The sequence below is a fragment of the Myxocyprinus asiaticus genome, chromosome 25 (genome assembly GCF_019703515.2).
Source record: "Myxocyprinus asiaticus isolate MX2 ecotype Aquarium Trade chromosome 25, UBuf_Myxa_2, whole genome shotgun sequence".
NCBI classification, from domain to species: Eukaryota; Metazoa; Chordata; class Actinopteri; order Cypriniformes; family Catostomidae; genus Myxocyprinus; species Myxocyprinus asiaticus.
Genome location: NC_059368.1, coordinates 10,002,226 through 10,026,186, shown reverse-complemented (window position 1 = coordinate 10,026,186; position 23,961 = coordinate 10,002,226). Strand labels below are relative to the sequence as shown.

At 37.2% G+C, this 23,961-nt stretch overlaps 3 protein-coding genes across 3 annotated transcripts in view; all 3 read right to left on the bottom strand.

Annotated features, from left to right (window-relative positions):
* Positions 1 to 84: 84 nt before the first annotated feature.
* Positions 85 to 4,218, bottom strand: LOC127416067 (lymphokine-activated killer T-cell-originated protein kinase homolog). The gene is made up of 8 exons (XM_051655184.1): positions 4,135 to 4,218; positions 3,893 to 3,966; positions 3,621 to 3,714; positions 3,374 to 3,513; positions 2,792 to 2,961; positions 2,536 to 2,665; positions 2,276 to 2,455; positions 85 to 526 (listed from the first exon to the last, which is right to left on the bottom strand). The coding sequence occupies exons 2-8, from the start codon at positions 3,960 to 3,962 to the stop codon at positions 399 to 401; spliced, it is 912 nt and encodes a 303-aa protein (XP_051511144.1). The 5' UTR covers positions 3,963 to 3,966; positions 4,135 to 4,218; the 3' UTR covers positions 85 to 398.
* Positions 4,219 to 6,617: 2,399 nt separating this feature from the next.
* LOC127416058 (solute carrier family 35 member D3-like) lies at positions 6,618 to 11,709 on the bottom strand. Its single transcript, XM_051655173.1, has 2 exons — positions 10,883 to 11,709; positions 6,618 to 8,881 (listed from the first exon to the last, which is right to left on the bottom strand). Exons 1-2 carry the CDS (start codon positions 11,316 to 11,318, stop codon positions 8,049 to 8,051), a joined length of 1,269 nt encoding a protein of 422 aa, XP_051511133.1. The 5' UTR covers positions 11,319 to 11,709; the 3' UTR covers positions 6,618 to 8,048.
* A 3,538-nt stretch (positions 11,710 to 15,247) lies between these two features.
* The window catches only part of LOC127416071 (peroxisomal targeting signal 2 receptor-like), a 32,303-nt gene continuing 23,589 nt past the window's right edge, over positions 15,248 to 23,961 (bottom strand). The window contains exons 10-11 of the mRNA XM_051655190.1: positions 21,436 to 21,535; positions 15,248 to 15,554 (exon numbers count right to left, since the gene is read on the bottom strand). Of these exons, the coding sequence (XP_051511150.1) occupies positions 15,489 to 15,554; positions 21,436 to 21,535 (166 nt within the window). The 3' untranslated portion in view covers positions 15,248 to 15,488. The remainder of the gene's footprint in view (positions 15,555 to 21,435; positions 21,536 to 23,961) is intronic.

Sequence of the window (23,961 nt, the reverse complement as noted above, 5' to 3'; positions counted from 1 at the left end):
AACACTCATTGTGATGAACTATGAATTTCATTCATGAATTGTCTAAAATCAGTTTGGCATAACATTTAGGAAAATTCCTATTCATTTAGCCTGTCAAATTTTGTTAGTTTGCTGATTTTTATACAGACAACAGTTCAAAATACGGACGCTATTTTTTTCAAATTGCACTGCAGCCACTAGTTTCTACAGTTTGTCTAAACATAAATGTCAAGAGTACATTATGATTCATTTCTTAACAGCAAAGTATTTACAATGTGACAAATAACCCACGAAGTAAAATGACAAGTAAAACAGTAACAGTAATACATAATTAATCAATTACAGTGACCTCACTGTCTTTGTTACAAAGCTGGCTGTTGGATTCCAGCACCTGGACAATGTGAGCTGCAGAGGGTCTTTTATGAGGGTCTTCCTCTGTACAGAGACAGAAGAGCTCCACCAAGAGTGGTTGAATCCAAAGCTGGTCGAGTCCCCAGTCTCTCGTAATATGCATCTTCATCAAAGTCTTCCTCGTCAAAGGAGTCATCTAAGAAAAATATAAAACGGTCATAAAAGGCACTTCAAAGAAAAATGTGATCCTCACCAAAAAAAAAATTATTTTTTTTTAACCCAGGACACACACTCAGGTAAAAATGTACTTTGAAACAAAAAAAATCCATTGTTTTGTCATCAACAGTGTCAGCTTTAATGACATCAAATGAAGAGTTCGTCACATGAGCATCTGAATTTATAGACAACAATTACTGCACCCAAAAATAACTGTAAAACAGAACTTCTATAGAAAAAGGGCATTCAATGTAGGGTACAACAGGGCTAAAGTCACACCTTAAGGACAATTTTCTGGTAAAAAAAATTTTTATCAAAAGATATAACATTTTGTATTTCTTTTTACTGAAAATTGATGGAGCAGCATAATTTGCATGAAAATGAGAAATATAACAGTGTTGTTTTGATTAATATAATTTATAGGGACTATAGTTATAGTGCAAAATTTGTCAACTAATGTAAATTACTTTGAGACAGCAAGATGCTTAAATTAAGATAATGCTTATTCAAAATGACTACTTCAGAAAAGGGTGCATCATTCCCTGGTTACACAGTTAGCATTTCATAACATCTCAAGTATTGTATAACATTTACACTTATGCATTTGGCAGACGCTTTTATGCTTGCTTAGCGATCCCTGGGAATCGAATCCATGATCTTGGCGTTGCTAGTGCCATGCTCAACCAGCTGAGCTACAGGAACTCAACAAATTTAAACATAATATAAACGAATCAATCTCCACTGTGATTAGATCAGTCAACGTGAGCCCACTTTGAACATTTATAGTTTACCACTAAAACATTTACCACTTAAACAATGCGTTTAATGGGGGACTTCAGCCCCTGCAACAAGGGGGATTTTTACCCCAAATATATTTAATCACCTTGAACAAAACAATGGAAGAAAATTAAGCATTTTGTCTCCAAATAAATGTGATAATTTCTGGGATTTTCATTAGCTACATGAATTTGCAACATTTATTGATTTACTTTCTCCTTTTTTCTCCCAATTTGGAATACCCAATTCCCACTACTTAGTAGGTCCTCGTGGTGGCGCGGTTACTCATTTCAATCCGGGTGGCGGAGGACAAGTCTCAGTTGCCTCCGCTTCTGAGACAGTCAATCCACGCATCTTATCACGTGGCTCGCTGTGCATGACACTGCAGAGACTCCCAGCACGTGGAGGCTCATGCTACTCTTCGCGATCCACGCACAACTTACCACGCGCCCCATTGAGAGCGAGAACCCCTAATCACGACCACAACGAGGTTACCCCATGTGACTCTACCCTCCCTAGCAAACGGGCCAATTTGGTTGCTTATTAGACCTGGCTGGAGTCACTCAGCACAACCTGGATTCGAACTCGCGATTCCAGGGGTGGTAGTCAGCGTCAATACTCCCTGAGCTACCCAGGTCCCCGAATTTGCAACGTTTAAAATTGCCTCAAAATCAATCTTTGACATTACACACAATGAACTCATGGATCAGGAAACTTTTACAGTGCATCGTGACAAACAGGTGTTTAGGAAAGTGCTGTGGTACTTTTTTTTTTTTTTTTTTTGCTATTTAGTGTATTGGGAGAAAATAAAATAAAATGTACCTTTAGCCCCAATTGTTCCCTACTATTAAAATTATTCTTTACATGGTAAAACATTTTTGATATTGCAGTTTTGACTTGGAAATGAGCTTATGCTTAAACAGTAAAGCTGGTCTGTGTGATATTGCATTACCATCAACATCATCACCCTCAGTGTCAAGCATCTCCAGGTGAGGCACAGAAAGAGTCATCATCTCCCAAAGCGTGAGCCCATATGCAAAGATATCAGATTTGTCAGTGATGATTCCATCCTCCAAAGCTTCCTTAGGCTTCCATGGCTCTGTTCCAATGTAGCGGGCCTTTGGGTCACTCACTGAGAAATACCAAAGAAGATCATCTTATCTCTCAAATTATCATAAGAAAGGGGAAACATAATATCGAAATTTGACATACCCTGCATGTTCTCATCCAGTGGGAGTGACACACCAACATCACAAATTTTGATGCTTTCAAAGTCGCCCTTGATTACAACATTGCATGATTTCATGTCTCCATGCAAAAGCTTTTTCTCATTGTGCAGGTACTGAAGGAAAATAATTAAGGTACACATTAATACAAGCTCAAGATTGCAAGTGCTAATCAAATAAAAAGCAGTTATCTCTATCGATAGGATCATTGATGGAAAATTGTCTGCCAATGATGTTCACACCTGTAAGCCACGTGCGACATGAAGAGCCACTTTTTCAATAGTGGCCACTGGAAATGCCTGTAGGTCCTCCTCACTTCTCTTCTCAATGAGATCATTTAGAGACTGCTCGCCACCATACTCCATCGCTAAACACTTCGAGCCGTCCTTTGCTGTGGTAAAAGCTCTGAAGCCTGAGTATAGAAAATCATAGTAAAGATCAGCCATGTCTGAATGATATAATCATTTTACATAGATTAATTCACAGAAACTTTTGACAGTTTAGTCAACATCTAAATATACCTCCATATGGTGCACGCTATTCCAAGTAAAGGAAACGTCTGTCTTTGTAATCTTTTATTAAATGTAATAACTTTAACTCTCAAATGACTTTCCTTTTTCAGATGACATCACAAATTCCTCTTACTTTTCAACCCCTTCACTCCAACTACCGACACTTGTCACGATTCAATCAATTCTCTCACTAAAAATTTTTTTCTCATTAAACATCCTGTTTCCCCTCAGATCAGATTTTGGAAGTAAAATGAGGAACAAATTGCATTTCACATTGACATTCAGCCATTGATAATACAAAGGAATATTTACCAACGATATTGGGGTGGTGCAGGTCTTTTAAGATCTTTGCCTCCTCGCACAGACGCTTCTGATAGACATTCATCTGACTCTTTGCACACTTGCTGTTGATCTTCTTGATGGCCCATGGCGAATGAGTCTGCTTACCCATCCTGATGTACAGACAGGTTAAGCATAGCTTATGATGCATAGATGTTTAAACTTTTCTATTTCACTAATATGGAGTAGGTAATGCAATATGGCTCAAATATGGATCTACCTGTTCATGAGATAGACATTAACTCCAGTCCCACAGCCAAGCTTCTTCATGAAGGGAGAGGCAGGAATGGTGACTGGGGTCCCACATGCACTGGCTAACAACAAATACATATAATTTATTATGGAAAAACTTCCATACTGTCCAAAAGAGACAGATCACAATATCTGAGTCAAGATGGGAGAGAAACTCATTTAAATAAAGACAAAGCCGAATTTAAATTACATTAAATGCACTTTAAAATCAGAAAATCAGAAGTTTAAAGACAACTCTACCTGGACTTTTCACTTTTGCAGGCTTGCAAGGTGTTTTAAAGGCACAAGGCGACTGTTTGCTGGCCTCCATTTTTCTAAAATTAAGAAACATTAGATCATTTGTTTACATTGCCACAATACGAAAAACAAAGACACTCTTAAAACACAAGTTTAATTTATCACGGTATACACAAATCGATGAGAGTAAAAAGTACAGTAATGATACATAACATGTGCAGTATGATGTAAATAATTTAAATTACACTCGAGATAAATGTCACAGCTGCTGAAAAACGCGCCCGACTTTCAAATCCACCCGTTTGAATGACGTCATGCGAATATAGAGCTACTGTGTCCGTAGAGGGACAATGTGCGCGTTTTCGTTTATTTCTTCAGTTCCTCACTGCACATTATATTATATTATATTATATTATATTATATTATATTATATTATATTATATTATATTATATTATATTATATTATATTATATAACGCTCAGTAGGTAATTAATTAAACGGATAAATAATTACACATTTCTGAATATTATTTGTCTTCTGAAACAACCGATACAGTGATGGTCTTTTTATTAACATGAAAGATTTAAATATATACAAACAAACACAATGTGGGATTGCAATGTGTATACAGAGTAACTTTCAAGGCAATAGCACCAATAGATAAATACAATTAAATAAATGTAAATAAAATAAAATATTAAATTGTCAGGGGAATAAAATGAAAGTTTGGAGAAAGAGCTTCAGATATTTCATGGGTGCATTTTGCTTTTTTGGCTGGTCCAGTGGTGAATGTTCATAAACTGCTGATCTAGGATTTAATGATAGTTACTGAAAGTCTATGTTAAAAGGGTCTCTAAATTTAGCTTTAAAATCTGTTTAATCTCACAAGATCAATAAATTATAGCCTACGCTAAAGTTTTAAAAATAGATATAATTATTAGTGCCCTCAGTTTATACTGCTAAACTGTACCAATTACCACGATAGGTAGTGGAGAACATCTGTTACTTTTGTCCACTAGATGGCGTTATACTATCATAGTTTATTTTTTATTTTTATTTTTTTTATTATTATTATTATTATTATCATGCATTTGTGCCAACAATATTTCTTAAATGTTCTGTAATGCCAGAGGCGAGTCTAGCAAATTTAGTGGCCCATGTCCAAGCACTTCAGTGTAGTGTGTCCTTTTCCAAGCTTCTGTATTCAAGTTACTCTGCTGGGGAGAAAGTGAGAGATTGAGAGAGGGAGGAAGAGAGAAAAACTAATTTGAAGGCAAAGTGGTGGACTCCAATCCGATGAAGCAATGCTTTGCAAATCACTTCCATCCAAGATTTGAATGTGCTGATAAAAAAATAAAAATAAATAAATAAATATCAGAGGAGAAAGTGCTCCATAAAACAGCAATGACCCAAATGCATTAGTTAATAATAATAATAAAAAGATTTTCAGACAGAATTTATAGCTATAAATATAAAATACAGGTACTGTGTATTTTATATTGTTGTAATGTTGCATGTTTAGAGTGGAAATTAGCTGCTATCATTCATCTAAAGAACAATCTGTCCTGGAAATATCTATCTGATAGTCTCGTACGGCCACTGAACATTAAATTAACCTTCCACTGGCCATAAATCGCTTTACGAATGGGAACACAAGTCAAAACCAAAAGCAAACCAATGCTTCATCAAAAAGCCATGTGATATGTACAACATCACAAAGCAGAACATCTTTACTGCAGTGGCCTGAAGCATGACATTAACTTTGGTTTTGAGGGTTTGTGCTATATTGTCTGGCAAATTGTCTTTTCATACAATGCCTTGAGCAAAGTGAAGAAGATAATGCTCCATTCTGTGCCCTGGCTGTTATCGCTTAAAACATTATAACAAAAGCACTTGGTACTCATGAGAAGTTTATTTGCTTTTACTTTGGTAAAGAAGATTTTAATCCATGGGGTGTTTAAAATAAAGGTTGCCTATTAAACCTTTTGCATTTCTCTGTACTTTTTAATGTAACAACAGTTAATACTGTAGGTTGTTTTGGTTATGAAGTCTAGTTCATTCAAGTCTGGTTTAGAGTATTTATTTAGCTGATGCTATTCTTCTAAATAAATAGTTAACGCAATGGTAACTGGAACTGGAAGAGTTCAAAGCTTTGAGTCTATTGTGATAATGTTTGTATCTTGCATTTCTCTTTTTTGTATTACAAATAATATTATTATATCCGCATAAAAATTTGAGTGAAAAAGTTGAATAGTAAAATGAACATGAATTTTTTTGTACATTATGTGGTATGTCCCCCTTTAGCAAGTTTGTGCAAAACCTGATGATTCATATTATTCAACATGATTTGAGTTCCATAGAGCATCATATGTGCCTCAATAGAAGCAAGGAAAGTCACAAATGTCCTTATTGATTAGTTACCTACTGTCCAAAAATAACTCTTTGGCTGAGCTTGATTCAATCATAGACAGTGGTTCCACATGATTTAAATGAGTGTTCTTAAATTAAAACGAACATGTAATTTCAATTTAAATACTTCAAGTAGAGGGAACTTAAATAAATCAAGTAAACCCAACAAAATTAGTTATGTCAAAATAACTCAAATTAATATCTTTTAATAATACACTAGCTAGTGTCATTAAATGTTAGCATGCTAAATACATTCTGGTATGTACTACTGAGTACAACTTGATCACAATGTTTAGCACAGCAATTGCTCAAAGGATAAGATAAAATAATATACAGAATATGATAAAAGCCTTGGTCCTCACCCTAGGCTCAACCTCAACTCTTCACCATGATGGTAACCCCAAAACGACAACATTACAGAAATTCTTCTAAATCTCAACATAACAAAACATTAAACACTAACAGGTCTCCCTTTATATTCAGCTTACACAAAGACACATAAAATAACATTTATTTTGAACATTTATTCTCCCTGTTGAGTCCCATGAAAACCATGTTGGGTACTAGTAATCCTCTGCCCAGTTTCTGTTAACCAAAGAAAAAATATGCATGTTGTCCCAATGCAAATAGATTATGAAAAGCTAACAATACACTTTTTTGTTGTTGAATCAACTCAGTTAATGTAAAATTCTCATGGTTACATTAATTGTTTGAGTAATATGAACATGAGAGCATTAAGTAAAACTGACAATAGTGAAATGTCATGTTTTTTTAGTGTAGAAACTTACCCTGCATGTGCAGAATTGTAAATATTTTGCATTCATTTTGTAGAAATGTTTGTATAAAACTATAGCTTTATAGTTTTACCATCTTCAGTAGTCTAGCAATCCCTACTGGTGGTGATGGTGGCCTGCTTTTGCTGAAATAAATAAATAAATAAACAAGTGAAATGCATTGTAATGGAATGAGAAAACATTCAATTTGGTAGTCAGCCAATACAAGCTCTAAAGATATTGAATTCACATTGTATAACCTGCTGTCATTTTGCTCCAAATGTAGCTTTCAGATCTACAGTACATTGTTTTGTAATCAAACCGTATCATGGACATCTATTTGTTAGTCAAATGTTTTTTTTTTTTTTTTTTTTTAAATGATTGCAGTTTTATCAAAATTTTGGTGGGTTGAATGTATTATACACATTATTAAAGATACACAAAGATCATAATTTAGATACAAAATCCTTTGCAATTAATATTGCATACAACATGCAAATGGGAAAATTCACTGCCTCCTGTTCAAGAAATGCATTCATAGAGAAAACACAGAATTTACAGGCACAGACATCACGTACATATAAACCAAAATAATCATTCAAAATTAAAAGCAATCCAATTAAATTAAGATATTTATATTTGTACTGTCTCTTGATTTTTTCCAAAGTCATTTCAAACTGATTTTCTACATTTGGTGAGGAAAGTTATGAAAATCAGATGATCCTTTATATTATTTTTTTAAGTCAAAACATTGGCACATTTGTTATTGGGGATTCTTCAATGTCGTATACTTTAGTTTAGAGCATAATCTCCAAAATGCTATGTTGTATTACTCAATGAATAAACAGACTATACCTCTTTAAAAAAAATGTGATTCATAAAACTATGTTCAGGAGAGAAAAAGGCAAACATTGTTCACACCATCAGTTTTTAATAATACTTATATTTAACATGCATTTCAGGCGGGCAAGCAATCATCAAGGACTTTGAACCTCCATATTGTCAAGTAAAGTGTCTTTCTTAAGTAACTTCAAGGTGCGAATGGATCTCCAGACCCCTACATAACTGTCGCTTAGAGACTGTCTCGTAGGCTCCCCATCTGATTGGACCGCTGGTCTTTCTAGTTGTATGGATTCTGCAACTTTATTCTCACGAATGGGACCCTGGTCATCACCATCAACTGATGCAGTCAGGCTGCCATTAGGAACACTGTCAGGATTGTTCGGAAGAGTTTCCGTATCTCCATCAGGCTTGTCTGGTTCCACATAAGGTTCCCCTGGAAATTCTTCATCCTTGGTGGCCTCATCCATATCTTGGTAGGTCACCTTCTTTTGAGTTTCATGGTACTTCACCACACAGTATGTGATGGACCCGATTGTGTTAACCACTACGCCTGCCACAAACAGTTTGGTTGGTGTGACATCACTAAAGGCCAGCATGCCAACCGTGATGGTGGCTATACTCTTTACCACACCTACAAAGCTGGTGGTCACGGCAGAGTTGATATAGGTGCAATGCAGTGTGGTAAAGTTCATTGCACAGCCGATGAGGATGCAAGCACAGAAGATACCTGTGATAAAAGGGTTCTTCCAACCTTCATAGGTCCACATATCAATGGCATCCATGCTAACAATGGAACAGATGAATAGAACAGGAGAGGCCACTACGGCAATGGTATACTGGGCTGTGAGTGGGCCATAATCGCTGTCTGCACTTGCTTTCTGGATGAGCACCAGGTAGGAGGCGTGGACAATCACAGCTAAAACACCAGTCACGTAGCCAAAAGGGTCACCTGTGAGATCCCCAGCACCTGCACAGAAACAAAGTGACGAGGTGCAAAGTTAAACAGACCGTGCCCAGTGTGCTGTACATAAATTTATGATCATAAAACAGGCTCAAGAGATGTGTAATACAGACATTACATGCATAGGCATATATATATATATATATATATATATATATATATATATATATACACTGGCAGATTTTGCTCTTATGGAAAGAAATTGCTACTTTTATTCACCAAAGTGGCATTCAGCTGATCACAATGTATAGTCAGGACATTAATAACGTGAAAAAATACTATTGCAATTTGAAAAAAAATGTTCAGAACTTCTTAAACTATTTCAAAGAGTTCTCATCAAAGAATCCTCCAGGAGCAGCAATGACAGCAGATCCTTGGCATTCTAGCTGTCAGTTTTTCCAGATACTCAGGTGACATTTCACCCCACGCTTCCTGTAGCACTTGCCATAGATGTGGCTGTCTTGTCGAGCATTTCTCACGCTCCTTACAGTCTAGTTGATCCCACAAAAGCTCAATGGGGTTAAGATCCATAACACTCTTTTCCAATTATCCTGTTGAACAATGTTTGTGTTTCTTTGCCCACTCTAACCATTTCTTTTTGTTTTTCTGTTTCAAAAATGGCTTTTTCTTTGCAATTCTTCCCATAAGGCCAGCAACCCTGAGTCTTCTCTTTACTGTTGTACATGAAACTGGTGTTGAGCGGGTAGAATTCAATGAAGCTGTCAGCTGAGGACATGTGAGGCGTCTATTTCTCAAACTAGAGTCTCTGATGTACTTATCCTCTTGTTTAGTTGTACATCTGGCCTTCCACATCTCTTTCTGTCCTTGTTAGTGCCAGTTGTCCTTTGTCTTTGAAGACTGTAGTGTACACCTTTGTATGAAATCTTCAGGTTTTTTTTTTTTTTTTTTTTTGACAGTTTCAAGCATTGTATAGCCTTCATTCCTCAAAACAATGACTGGCTGACGAATTTCTAGAGAAAGCTGTTTCTTTTATGCCATTTTTGACCTAATATTGACCTTAAGACATGCCAGTCTATTGCGTACTGTGAAAACTCAAAAACAAACACAAAGACAATGTTAAGCTTCATTTAATGAACCAAATAGCTTTCGGCAGTGTTTGATATAATGGCAAGTGATTTTCTAGTACCAAATTAGCAATTTAGCATGATTACTCAAGGATAAGGTTGCTGGAAATGGGGCCTGTCTAGATTTGATCAAAAAATACTTTTTTCAAACAGTGATAGTGATTTATACTTTGTGAGCAGTTGAATGCCTCTTTGGTGAATTAAAGAACCAATTTCCTTCCGAAACAGCAAAATTTGTACATTATTTTGGCTGCCAGTGTGTGTGTGTGTGTGTGTGTGTGTGTATATATATATATATATATATATATATATATATATATATATATATATATATTAGTAGAAATATTACATGTAGTCTCTCCACTAATATTAGGCTATAAAATGGCATCAGTAAAATTTAAAATTAAAAAAGCAAAATGCTGTTTAAAATATTTTTTAATGGAGTGTATTATGTGACACTTTCAACTACAAATGTATGAAATTACACTAGTATTTTAAAATAAATAAAACTTTGATTAAGGTGATATTTGGTTCAATTGGGTGGAAATTTGTTATGCAATTGAAATGCATACATTTTTTTAAAAAAAGCAAAAATTTATTAAATACAATTTTGTAGTCTTGTATCATTATTATGAGTAACTTCTTTGTGTTATAACATTGTGGACTTGATTGTAACACATTGTTAACACATTAATATTATTTATATAATCATTTATTGTGTTAAAATGTAATATGTGTAACAAATAAGTATTACAGTTACTACTGTGTTATTTTAAGTGTTATTTTCACTTATTTTTGAAAAGGACAATCATTCACAAATGGAAGCAATGATTCCTTTTAAACCTTTCTTTCTTTAAGCCCCATCTGGGACAAAAGATGGTAGAAACAATTTATTTGCAATAAATATCCAACATATTCTTACCAGCCAATACAGCTCCTCCAGTGGTGATGAGAACTGCTGCTATAACCCCAGCTGATGGGATCCCATTCTTCAGAACACACACTCCAATTCCTAGCGTCACCAAGGGCAAGCATCGCTTGAACACAACATACATGGGCAAACTCAGTCCTTTCAGAGACCAGAGGGTTAACGTGGACTGCAAAGTTGCCAAAATGCAGACACTCGCGAAAACTTTCACTAAATGAAAGCTGAAAGGTGGAATGTCTATTTTGCCCAGTCTCCTCAACACCTCTAATGTGAGCGCCGCAGTGCCACTGGTCAGGCACTGAATTAAAGTGAGATATGTGAAGCTATAGGTCGTGATGAGGAATTTTAACAAAATATTGAGCGATCCTGAAAAGAATCCATGCGCGACGGCCACCGAGATGCCCAGCAAACGTCCTTTGCAAACTTCCATGTCTTCCTTGTAATGCTTTACACGAATGGTGGAAAATTCAGATGATCAGATCAGATCTAAAACATTAACCATTTACATGCATTAAGACAAAACTCAGCATGAATTCCTAACAGTACGAGCTCCCATGAATAAGAAGTGTGCGCGAATATAAACCATAAGCACAAACGAATCAAAATGAAGATGAGCTGTTCATTAGGAAAAGCCAAGCGTGTCCTCATAGACTGGGGGTTCCCGGAATCTCCGTATTACGCACTCAACGAGTCCTGAGTGCACTACTGAATATTCACCTCCGCGCTTCTGTCCTCCCGTGCGTAATTCACAAAGCTCTGGAGCTGCTGATTAAATGCGACACAAGGCGCAGCTCTGCTTCCATCTTTGTGGAAGGACTGCATTGGGGTCCACTGCAGCCAATCCATTAACTTTGATGAACTTTACACTTTTATTGAATCTCTGAGGTCTACAGTACTAAAACAACAAAACAGACTGTGCGTAAATTAGAACTATAGACTGTTATGTTGCCTTCCTTGTGCACCAGGTCCAGCTCTACATGGAAAATGACTAGATTATCTCTAGCTGTCGTTTGAGCTTCAAAATTGTGTGTTTAATGATGCAAAGGCTTTATATCAGTTCTGGAAATTCAAGGTAATTTGGTTAACAACATGCCTTTGGAAAATACTTACAGTAACTTCCTTAACTGACATGCACTTTATGCCTACTATTTATTTCAATGTAACCTTGTGGAAATGGTGAATAATATTATAATACACTTGATAAAAGTATCATGTCTATCTATCTATCTATCTATCTATCTATCTATCTATCTGTCTATCTGTCCGTCCGTCCGTCCATCCGTATATATATAGTGCCTTGCAAAAGCATTCAGACCCCTGACCAATTCTCTCATATTACCAAATTACATATGGTACACTGAAATTTCATTCTGATTGATATTTTATTGAAAACACTGAAACTCAAAATCAGTTATTGTAAGGTGACATTGTTTTTTTGTTGGGAAATATTTTAATGAAAAATAAAAAACTGAAATATCTTGCTTGCATAAGTATTCAACCCCCACACATTAATATTTGGTCAAGCCACGTTTGCTGCAATAACTGCTTTAAGTCTTTTGGGGTACATATATGTACCAGTTTGCACACAGTGACGAAGTGATTTTGGCCCATTCTTCTCGGCAGAACTTGTTCAACCAGGTTGTTCAGGTTGGTTAGGTGATGCATGTGGACTGCAATTTTCAAACAGTGCCACAGATTCTCAGTAGGATTGAGATCAGGACTTTGACTGGGCCACTGTAGGACATTTATCTTTTTGTTCTTGAGTCACTCCAGTGTTGCTTTGGCCTTGTGCTTGGGATCATTGTCATGCTGAAAGGTGAATTTCCTCCCAAGTTTCAGTTTTTTAGTGGACTGAAGCAGGTTCTCTTGCAGTATTTTGCTCCATCTATTCTTCCTTCAATTCTAACAAGATGCCCAGTCCCTGCTGATGAGAAGCATCCCCACAGCATGGTGCTGCCACCACCATACTTCACTGTAGGGATGGTGTGTCTTAAGGCATAGGAAGTGTTAGGTTTGCGCCACACATAGCGCTTTGAGTTTTGGCCAAAAAGTTCTATCTTGGTCTCATCTGACCACAAAACCTTCTCCCACATCACAGCTGGGTCACTCACATACTTTCTGGCAAACTCCAGACGTGCTTTCATATGGTACTTTTTGAGTAACGGCTTCTTTCTTGCCACCCTCCCATACAGGCCAGCGTTATGCAGTGCTCTTGATATGGTTGACTGGTGCAGCATTACTCCACTCCCAGCCACTGAACTCTGTAGCTCCTTCAAAGTGATTGTTGGCCTCTCTGTGGCTTTTCTCACAAGTTTCCTTTTTGTTAGAGTGCTGAGTTTTGAGGGATGGCCTTTTCTTGGCAGTGCCTGGGTGGTGTGGTGCAGCTTCCACTTCCTGATTATTGATCCAACTGTGCTCACTGGAATATCCAAACAGTTGGATATTATTTTGTACCCTTTCCCTAATCTATGCATTTTTATTACTTTATCTCTAACTTCTGTGGAATGCTCTTTGGTCTTCATTTCCCTTCAGATTCACAGCCTGACCAATGATCCTTCAACAATGGGGTTTTTATCCAGAAAATGTGATTGCAACTTAAATGATTCACAGGTGGATGCCAATGGTAAAGTAACTGTGTCCTCGTTAGGGCAATTTCTTTCATCGGTGTAACCTGGCAGCTTCCACAGCACAAGGGTTGAATACTTATGCAAGATATTTCAGTTTTTTATTTTATTTTTAAATATTTCCCAACATAAAACCAATGTCACCTAACAAAAATTGATTTTGAGTTCCAGTGTTTTAAAATAAAATATCAAACAGAATGAAATTTCATTGCACCATTTGTAATTCAGTAATATGAGATAATTAGTCAGGGGTCTGAATACTTTTGCAAGGCACTGTATATATATATATATATATATATATATATATACAGTGCTGTGCAAAGGTCTTAGGCACATAAGATGCTTCACAAAATCATTTGTCTTAAGATGGTTATTTATATTTTCAGCTTTAGTATGTCAATAGGAAATATACATTTTAGACTCCCAAAAATGTATTTTGCAAATAGAATAGAATAGAAGAACAGGGAGCCCTGCAACAGATGGCATGGTCCCCACAGAGCCCCCCACTGAATATTGAGTCAGTCTGGGATTACAAGAAGAGACAGAAGCAATTGAGACAGCCGAAATAGATAGAAAAACTGTGCTTCTCCAAGAAGCCTGGAACATCCTATCTGCCAACAACCAAGAAAAACTTTATCCAGGTGTACCTAGGAGAATTGGTGCCGTTCTGAAGGTAAAGGTAGTCACACCAAATATTGATTTAGCTTTTTTTTATGTTTACTGGAGTTGGTATGACGTTAATTGATAAATGAAAACTATTTATGGCATTATTTTTTCCTCACTATGCAACATATTTCCCAAGTGCCTAAAACTTTTGCACAGTACTGTGTGTGTGTGTGTGTGTATATATATATATATATATATATATATATATATATATATATATATATATATATATATATATATATATATATATCAGATACCATGGTATATGAAATCATGGCAGTTCCATCTGATCCCATCAAATTGTTCAGCCAGAGTACTTTTTTGTGATGGTAGTATTATTATTGCTTTAATCTTGATTTTGATATCAGTGCTAGTTTAAATTTTAACTTTATATATTAGTCTTATATAGTAATATAATTATACATTTATCAAACTTATCCTATATTCCTCAATTCCATTTGTTTGTTGATTTTCAGTTTAGGTAAAGGCAGCTTTTAAACTCTGCAGACTAATCTGTGTCTTTACACAAATATTCATATTTATATACATTATATATAAAATATTTATATACATTTGACACATTTGTGTGAAATGAAGCATTAAATATCTTAATTAGATCACATAGAACTAGGGTTGTGATTTGAATTTGCTAGCGCATATATTTATTTTAAGTTTGAAATAGCTGCAATAACGAGATTTTACCTCAATTGAGACTGAAAGATTGTATTGATTTATTAATATCAGCTCAACAATGGAAAGACAACAAATATGCAATAAATAAACTACCACTCTGTTAAAAAAAAAAAAATAATCTAAACCTGCTTGTCGTCCAGACTGATCAGTTGGCTGGTTTTAGAGAGGTTTTGGGGACTTTTTAACTGGTCAGACTGGGAGACCACCGAGACAAGCTTAGCTAGGATGGGTGACCAACTTAAACCAGCTAAGACCAGAAAACCAACTTAGGCTGGTTTTAGCTATTTTTTGTTTTTGTTTTATTCCAGTAGGGCAAGGAGCATTAGGCAACAATGGCACTCAATTTTTTAAGGTAGTTTTTATTACACCTCTGAAACATCCTAGTACAATAAAGCCCTTGAAGGTGAGTATTTTTTACACACAGTGACCGCAAGAGATTCCCCCTCCTCTGTAGTGTGCTCTTGACTCACTACTCCTGATGCATCCCTTGTGTTCTCCTTTAATAGCGTTATTAAGAAAACCGCAGTGAAATCTTGGCAAACTCTGCACCTGTGCTTAAAACAGAGCCGCGACTCCCCCGTGCCTTGCAGCACAATCTTTCTACGGCGGAGCGAGCTCTATAGAGTGGCCAGGTATGAAGGGGTGAAGACTTTTAAGGTCTCATCACAAGAGCAGTCCACAACCTGTGAAAAAAAAGACAGCGGTCACACAATTAAAACTGCATTTATGTAACAGAAGAAGAAATGAAAAGCTTAAGTACTCGCTTGATGCTGGTTATTGTGCAGCATAATTGGTTAACTCATCATCAATTTAAAAGAAACATTTTACTGTATCTAGTTGCAGATCTGTCAACTTATTGCCTGATTGGAAAGAATAATGAAACTGAATGTCTCACCAATGAATGACTCATAAGCAACAATTAAGATCTTTAACTCAGAAAAAAGTGAAACAACTATTTGAGATACAAAAACTTGACACTTCTGTTATAGATTGATTGAGCAATAGTCCAACTGTGTATGGAAAGAGCTTAAAAAGGGACCAATTAAAAAAAAAAAAAAAATCCACTAAAATGTTAGTTAATGTCACTGGAGTAAAAAAAAGAAAAGGAACCTCTGCTGACTTCCCTCAGTACATCTGGCAGTGCTGAGAGTGCACCCTTGATATTGGAAAACAAAGAAATTGACTTACATATGCTGCTTTCCTGAAATGCACAGTAATGATGTTTAACTCAATGCTGCAGGTAAGACCAGTGAGCCAGTGAATTGTCTTTATTTTTTGATGCAGCTTCAAAAAGGTTTTAAAACACCTCCTTTTGCTCATGCAAGTGGTTATTCAAATTGCCACCAATGTGAGTACACTCAACAGAGAACCACTGTTATGTTATTGTAAATAGTAATATAGTACCAAAAAAATAAAATAAAAATGATTTTCCAATGCAATGCAATCTTCATTTGAACATTTTAATGTTGATTCTTTAGTCCCAAGATCGATCTTGTACTCAACCTTCTACAATGTAAGTAAATGTTTCACATATCTGACCAATTTTCGTGCTACACAATTAAAAATGTCTGTGATTAACCACATAATCCTTTCACTGTGTGTTGAGTGTAAAGTGTGGTTTGACTTGTTTCGTGTAATGTGTGTCCAAAGCCGAGATCCACATAATCTGTCATTGAATAATGTCTCTTTTGATACATTTTTCTTTTATTTACAGCCAGTTTTTAACCCCCCAAAAAAACCTTTTAATCCTAAACACACAGACGCAGTAAAGAAGCCATGTGACTCTTCTTCCATTAAAATGCGCTCAACCAAAACAGTTCTGTTAGACATTGGCTGAACTGCCACTTTTCTTAAAGAGACGGTTCCACGTGTTCTACAAATCAAGGTAAAAACTTGTGAACAGTACAAATTTTGCACGTAAACAATAAACATGCAACAATATTTATATATGCAATATAATATATTCATTTTCAAGACATATTTATTTATGTAATACTTTGTACATTTTTAAATTGCTAAAATGTGACCAAAAGTAAGAAAAATTAATGATAAAATAAACTTATGTAAGCAAAATGGACATTCAAATTGAAACACACCCACATGAAACGAATCGAATAAAAAGCTTATCAAATCGGGTAGTTGATAAAACATGGACATGAGCTCTAAAATGTATATATAAGGGGCACTGGGGCAAGTTGTCACAGCAACTACATTTTTGAGTCAAAAGTCCAATCACTTAAATGTGTGTTTTCTCCTACAGAGACTTTGTATAATGGTTTTAAACACCTATAGAGTTCAAAACCCTCTTAAATTAGAATTTATTTTTGCCAACTATATGATGAATGTAGATTTTAGGAGGAAAATCTATCTACTGGGTCATGCTGTCAAGCAAAGCTGTTAATTGAACGTGTTCAAAGAGCCACACTTTTTATTTCATGGGCAATAACAATGGAAATGTTTAATAGTTTTGCTGTATCCAAGACTTTATGGTATGTAACTATACAAAAATATATTTCCTTAATAAAACTTCCAGTGCCCTGAGAAATATTCACTTCTTTTACAATCACATTTTAGCAGTTCTCATAAGTAGTCCTGCGGTGTGACAAATGAATTCATAAAAGCAGGCCTACATTATTCCATTTTGTTTCTCAATTAAAACAGTCATAAAAACAGCAGGCATAATAATTATACAAGAATTAGAAAATAAAGTTTAAAATAGTTTCAGATGGAGTATAGCAAATTTCATGACTTCCCATTAGATACACTATGCAATATTGTATGTAAAACTCAAATTTTAAAATGAGTTCAAATTCAGCACAATATGAAAGTAATATACTGTATATACTGTAATATTGCCAACGTGTTGCAGAAACGTTTGAGCTCTGATCCGCTTTCAGTCCTTTTCTATTTATCTCATTATTCCAGAGTACTCTCGCATCCAGCATGTGAGTTAAGCACTGATGAGGAAAAGTCCTTCATTAATTACTTGACTACAAAATGCATAACAGGGACCGAGTGCCAGACAGACAGCAGCAGTGCAAAAGAAACAGATGCAGGGATGGCGGTAGAGAGAAGGGGTGGTCAGCTGATAACACAAAGTACAATTTAACTGCAGGCAAAGGAACAATATCTGTTATGTGAAAAGAATGCATGTCCTCTTTTAGAGCTGCTTGGCAAAAGGTGTGAAGGCATTATGTATCACCTGCTGTGGGTGTAGATGAAGTCGGAAGCTGGCTCTTTCTTAAGAACTCGTAACAGTATAATTTCTGCATTTGAAGGCTTGCCTATGTTCAAAGGCGTAATGACTCTGCAGATGTTCAGTGTGGTGCACAAACTTGAGCGGAGGTGATCCATCAAACTAATGTTAATGAAGTAAGGTGGAAGAAGAGGGTGATGAGGAATTTTGGTTGAGGATGTTGTATGTTTAAGCTGATGTATGTGTGTAAAGTGGGCATAAACCGATATATCGGCTGGGCCTTATGGAGATGATCAGCACTGACCAATAGCATATAAATAGATTATCTTAAAGTTTTCACTAAGAAACTATGTAGGAAATTGGTTGGATGGGAAAAAGGTCAATAATAAAGTTTAGTGGTCATTATTAAAGCAAAAAGCCACTCAAGGCCATGTGTTACAGTGATTTTATCAATTATATTTTTTATTTGAACAATGGCTCGGTGTGAGTGAGTAGGAGAGAAGCATGAGCTGGTGTGTGTGTGTGTGTGTGTGTGTGTGCATGTACGGTTGGCTGGGAACAGGGGGACTGCAGTAGAAAAAGCATTTCACAGTTCTTGGCCTCGTCTTGCAGGAACAACCCACCACCTGCAGCCTGCCAACAGCTGTACACACGCCCATGCAGAACTAACAATACGTGAGAATCCATACATGCATAATTTTTCAATCCTGCAATTTGGCTCTGTCATAATGTGGTCCATTTTTGTGATTTCACTGCTTGTGCACTAATAGCATAAGAGGCAAGTCATATCTTGTAAGAGACATACAAAATACTTAAAAATGGGCAAGACGTCTTAGTGAGCTTAAAAACTTTCTCAATTTGTAGTCAGATTGGCACGTAATTCTTCTTTAATGAAATAAGACGTGAGGGTAAAAGTAACTCATTGAAAAAGCTGAATGGAGTCATAGTACTCTTATGCAAACCATGTAAAAAAACAAGTAGCTGGTAGTTTTACCGGCCGTATAATCTGTGATCAGAATTTCCAAAGCTACTATGGTCAGACGTGCAGTCCACCAATAACATTACAGTGACAGCAGTAGGAACCACCACCAGCAAAACAGATCATAGAGTCTAGCGACACAGAGCGACAATGTCGTTTTCGGTGTGAATGAAGCTTTAGGCTTATTAGGGTTTTTCCAGAATCCCCCCCCCAAAAAAAGACCAAACGTATTAAATGTCCCTAATGGCATGTAAACAAACAAAATGTGATTGGTCACTTTACATGACAGTCAGGCGTTCTCTTCCTGTCTAAGTGGGCAGTTCTTTCCCTGAATAAGCTGCAATAAGGACCAGACTTCATGCAGCATGTCAAAAGTCTGGCTACTCAAGAAGAGGCATGTAGGTGACCTATAGTTAACACTGTGTTCAAAGTTCAAACCCAGAAGCATGGCATACTGGCACAGTGGAGCTGATGGGGGTTTGCTGCAGACTTCCCCTGTCAAGCTCACTGATGGCTCATTGACTGCTCTGACTCTTTTTCATCACTGTGAGTGCTGCTGTCAGACAGAAGTCACTCCCCTGAGGACTGCAGCCCACATCTCAATGAGCTGAGTGCTTTGCAACCAGGACGTCACTGCTCTGTTATTGTACGTGACTGCTTCCATGTGTGCTTTACGAACAGGGTATGCCACTTCTGCAACGATGACCGTTTTCCCAGATCAACAGACAGGTGTTTCAAGGTGGTGTCTCTAACAGACCAGGCCTTAGGCTGAGGGTTAATAGGAATTGATAGGAGCCACTGATGGTGTCATGGAAATGTCTCTCAGCTAAGAGCTGCCGTTCTAAGATGGATAGATTTCAATTAAGGCGCTGTAAGCAATTTTTAGCAAATATCACACTTCAAATGTCCCTACTCCCTGACAGATATCACTGAAACAGGCATATTGAGATATCACACCCAACTCCGGTGAATCAGACTGTGGAACGCAATTGTTTAGTCCATGGTTTTCAGTCGGGGTCTGTGAGTGGACTGCAGGGGGTCCACAGAAAAGTTCATAAAAAATGATCATGACATTTCTAACAATTTTAATGAACATTAAAGGAATGTTCTGGGTTCTGACAGTATTAGTGGCCTAATATTGATTAGCATAAAAATAATTTTGACTTGTACCTCGTTTATAAAAAAAAAAAAAAAAATTGCAGTTACAGTAAGGCACTTACAATGGAAGTGATTGAGGCCAGTCTATAAATGTTAAAATACTCACTGTTTCAAAAGTATTGCCACAAGTAAACATAATACGTGTTAACATGATTTTAGTGTGATAAAATCAGGAATTTACCAGCGTTACGGTGTTTAGCAGATTTCAGGGTTCACCAGCATTACATTGGCATGACAACAAAGTTGTAATAATAGATATAACTTTACACAGAAGGTAAGTAAGTGATTTTATCACAAAAAAATCTAACACATATAACACTAAATGTTAACACATATAATGTTTACATCTTGTGGCTATACTTTTAAAACTGTGTGTATTTTAATGCTTATGGATTGGCCCCATTCACTTCCATTGTTAGTGCCTTATTGTAACCACAATTTTGTATATATTTTTTTAAAATAAACAAACAAGGGACGTTTGTTGAAGTTTTTTTTTTTTTTGTGGTAAACATCATTATGCCACAAACTTAACTTGTATTAAACCTGAAAGATTAACTGAATTAACAAACTGATAAAGTATTACATATCAAATTCTGTTAGTTAATGTTTCATTGAAAGTTATTATAAAGTATTACTGAGGAAATCTTGTAATTTTATATTGGGGACCCTGGTTTGGATGAGAGTCAGGGGGATATCCATGGGTCTGAAAATGTTTAAAAAACCTGGTTTAGCCAGTCAGAAGACTTTGAGGCACTCTCTGTATGTCAGTCATTTTAAGCATTCAGGTTTGCTCAAATGTCTTTGGAGGGAGGGAATTTGGAAAGAGGGGAAATTGGCTAACATCACTTACAGCACCTTTAAACTGAATCTTCTGCAGCTAAAACAGGACTAGAGGTTGTGTCTTTTCATCAGGAGTTGAGGTAAGGAGTTTAGTTTTTGCATTATTTAAAGCTCATACATTTTTTTCATTAATTTTTAGTTTTGCCATTTTTATTAATAGAACAAAAAGAAAGTGGACAGGAAAAGCTGAATTCAAACTCCAGATTCCCACATGAGCACCATAGCACATGTGTCTGAACACTTGCACTAATCACAAGGACTTGGCTCTAACGAAAACTACTACATTTTCAGAATTTTCACTTCAGCTACAGCTCTCAATAATACATCATTTTCGCTGCAGGTGTTCCCCACAGCAAAGCAGGATTGGGAGTGTGTGTGTTTGCAGATTTACCTGGTTAGGGATGTGCAGGTTAAAATCCAGGCCACAAACGAACTCCGAGTGGTGCTCCAGTGTCTCCAGCAGTGGCTGGTCCTTGGAGTAGTCCCAGAATCTGTGGACGCAGAACAACAGAAAGCACTCATGCTAATTGAACACCCGTTTGTCTTCTCTGACAGGGCAGTGGCGCAAAGTCCTGACGCAGCCCTGGCTCACCAGGCCCCGACTGATCAATTCAGCAAATGTAATTAAATCACCACTCTGAAAAAAAAAAAAAAAAAAAAAAACTCCCCGTCTATAGGAAAACATTAGGCAGGCATTAATACTAGCATTGCCATAGAGCAGACATGAAGGATATTATTAATAAGCGCAGTGGGGCGACAGGTGCTCGGGGTGTGGATGTCTTTATAAAGAGTTGCTGATATCAATCAGCAGTATGGTATCAATACAATGAGTGTGTGTTAAAGGCTCAGAGACACAACAAAGCCAGAGAGCACTAAAAGAGAAAGTACTCAGAAAAAAATTAGTCATCCAACAATTATGTTGCAAAGCACAATTCAAAAAGCAAAACCTGAGCTGAATGACTAGACCTGTGAAAACAGAATTCTGCAAGAAGAGCCACAGAATCTGATCGCCAGTCATTCATAAAACTTCCACACTTCCCCCCATCTTTTGCATTTTCGCTTATTAAAGGTTATGCGTATACATTTTTTATGTTAAAACACTTTCTCCATTCTCTGTTTTATTTGCAGAGATAACTATAAATAAGCCATTCGTAGGTTCGTAGAGTGTTAACACTGTGCTTCTGGGGCACTTTAAAAACACTATGTTTCATGACAACACATGACAACTTCTGGCTCAACAAATGCATGATTTTGGGGGGTGGGGGGCTACCTGTTTTGAGTGTTTGTAAACACCTGTTTGAAAACATTAGTTATTTTCGCAATAGAGTGCACATTACTGTTTTAGCCGTCTTGGTTCCGGAAGTGTTTTTCCCATTAATGTTTTCCACAGAGATTTCAAAAAATTGTCCTAAGCCATGAACCAAACCAACCAGCTATGAGGTTAATCACAAGATTAAGAGCTTTAATTTGAAGCAAAAAGCAAAAAAAAAAAAAAAAAGAAAGAAAAAATATCGGACAAAATTACAAATTTAATGAAGGAATGAACCTACAAACCCATGAAGCATTGCGAATTGCATAATCGTACTAAAAACAATTGAAAAAATACAAAACTATTGATTTAAAGTTGTTGATTATAAGAAAAGTAACAGCATATTTTAAGTTCATTACAAAATATTCAGATTTATACAATGATATAAGTAGTTTGTGAGTGTAGTAAGGCCGATTCGATCCCGTCATATTCAGAGTGCATCGTGGAAGTGGGCGGTCGCTGCAGAGCTCTTTTGGCGCACTTTGTTTGCTACAACGCTCTTGTAACGGGTAAGGATGGGCAAGGAGGAGGCAGGAACCGGCTGAGCAATCAACGAAACTTTTAATGATATACCTGTAAATCAACTTAAATCAACTTAAACACACAGACCGCGTGTGTCTCTCTCTCTCGAACTGGTGCCTCCGGCTTGTCTTTATCCCCCTCCAGGCTGATTAGAACAATTCAGGGCCGGGCATGCGTCCTTACGGCCCAGCCATGCCCTCCTCCTCCTCACACTCCTCCACTGCCCGACTCAGGCCGGGGAAACCTCCGGCATGACGTAATCCCCTCCCCTCCCTTCCTGGAGGGGAGGTGTTGCCCTTCTGGCCGTCCTTCTGCCGGCATCTCTCTGGAGCCCTGGGAGAGACGAGGGGAGGGAGAGGGGAGAGGGAAAGATCGAAGAGGAGAGACAGAGAGAGAGGAGAAAGAGAGAAAAACTTGCTCGCCGGTCCCCGGACATGCGGTCGCCTGGTCCTCAGCCACTCCTCCGCCCTCTGGTGGACGACAGCCGCTCCTCCCCTGGCGGACGGCAGCGAGTCTTCCGACCCCTGGTGGACGGAACGGCTCCACCCCTTCCTGGTGGACGGCAGCAGTTCCTCCGACTCCTGGCGGCCGGTAGCGACTCCTCCCCTGGCGGACAGCAGCTGCGAGGACTCCACGACAGCGCATCCCTCCTCCCTCCTGGATTTCGGCACCAGTGTAATGGGTAAGGATGGGCAAGGAGGAGGCGGGAACTGGCTGAGCAGTCAACGAAACTTTTAATGACATAAATCAATTTAAATCACCGTAAACACACAGACACACACAGCGGCCGCGTATGTCTCTCTCTCTCTTGAACTGGCGCCTCCGGCTCGTCTTTATCCCCCTTCTGGGTGATTAGAACAATTCAAGTCTGGGCGTGCCTCCTCACGGCCTGGCAATGCCCTCCTCCTTGTCACAGCTCTGATTGGTGGAGCTTTATCTTTAGGATTTACGGGTCGTGTAGTTCACCAGAAATTCCACTTTTTAACATATTTTTGTTTTTACCAATAGTGGTGCAGAAATTACACAAATTAACTTAATAATATGGCTTATTTGATAATACTTTCAGCTACCAATAATAAATCTCTC

Bases quoted from the DNA above. Each gene is read 5' to 3' on its own strand.
- LOC127416067 (XM_051655184.1), bottom strand. From the start codon at position 3,962: ATGGAGGCCAGCAAACAGTCGCCTTGTGCCTTTAAAACACCTTGCAAG. The intron at 2,456-2,535 runs GTATGTCAAATT...GGTATTTCTCAG, and splicing joins ACTGGATGAGAACATGCAGG to TGAGTGACCCAAAGGCCCGC. The intron at 527-2,275 runs GTAATGCAATAT...TATTTTTCTTAG, and splicing joins TGAGGGTGATGATGTTGATG to ATGACTCCTTTGACGAGGAA.
- LOC127416058 (XM_051655173.1), bottom strand. From the start codon at position 11,318: ATGGAAGTTTGCAAAGGACGTTTGCTGGGCATCTCGGTGGCCGTCGCG. The intron at 8,882-10,882 runs GTAAGAATATGT...GTTTCTGTGCAG, and splicing joins TGGAGGAGCTGTATTGGCTG to GTGCTGGGGATCTCACAGGT.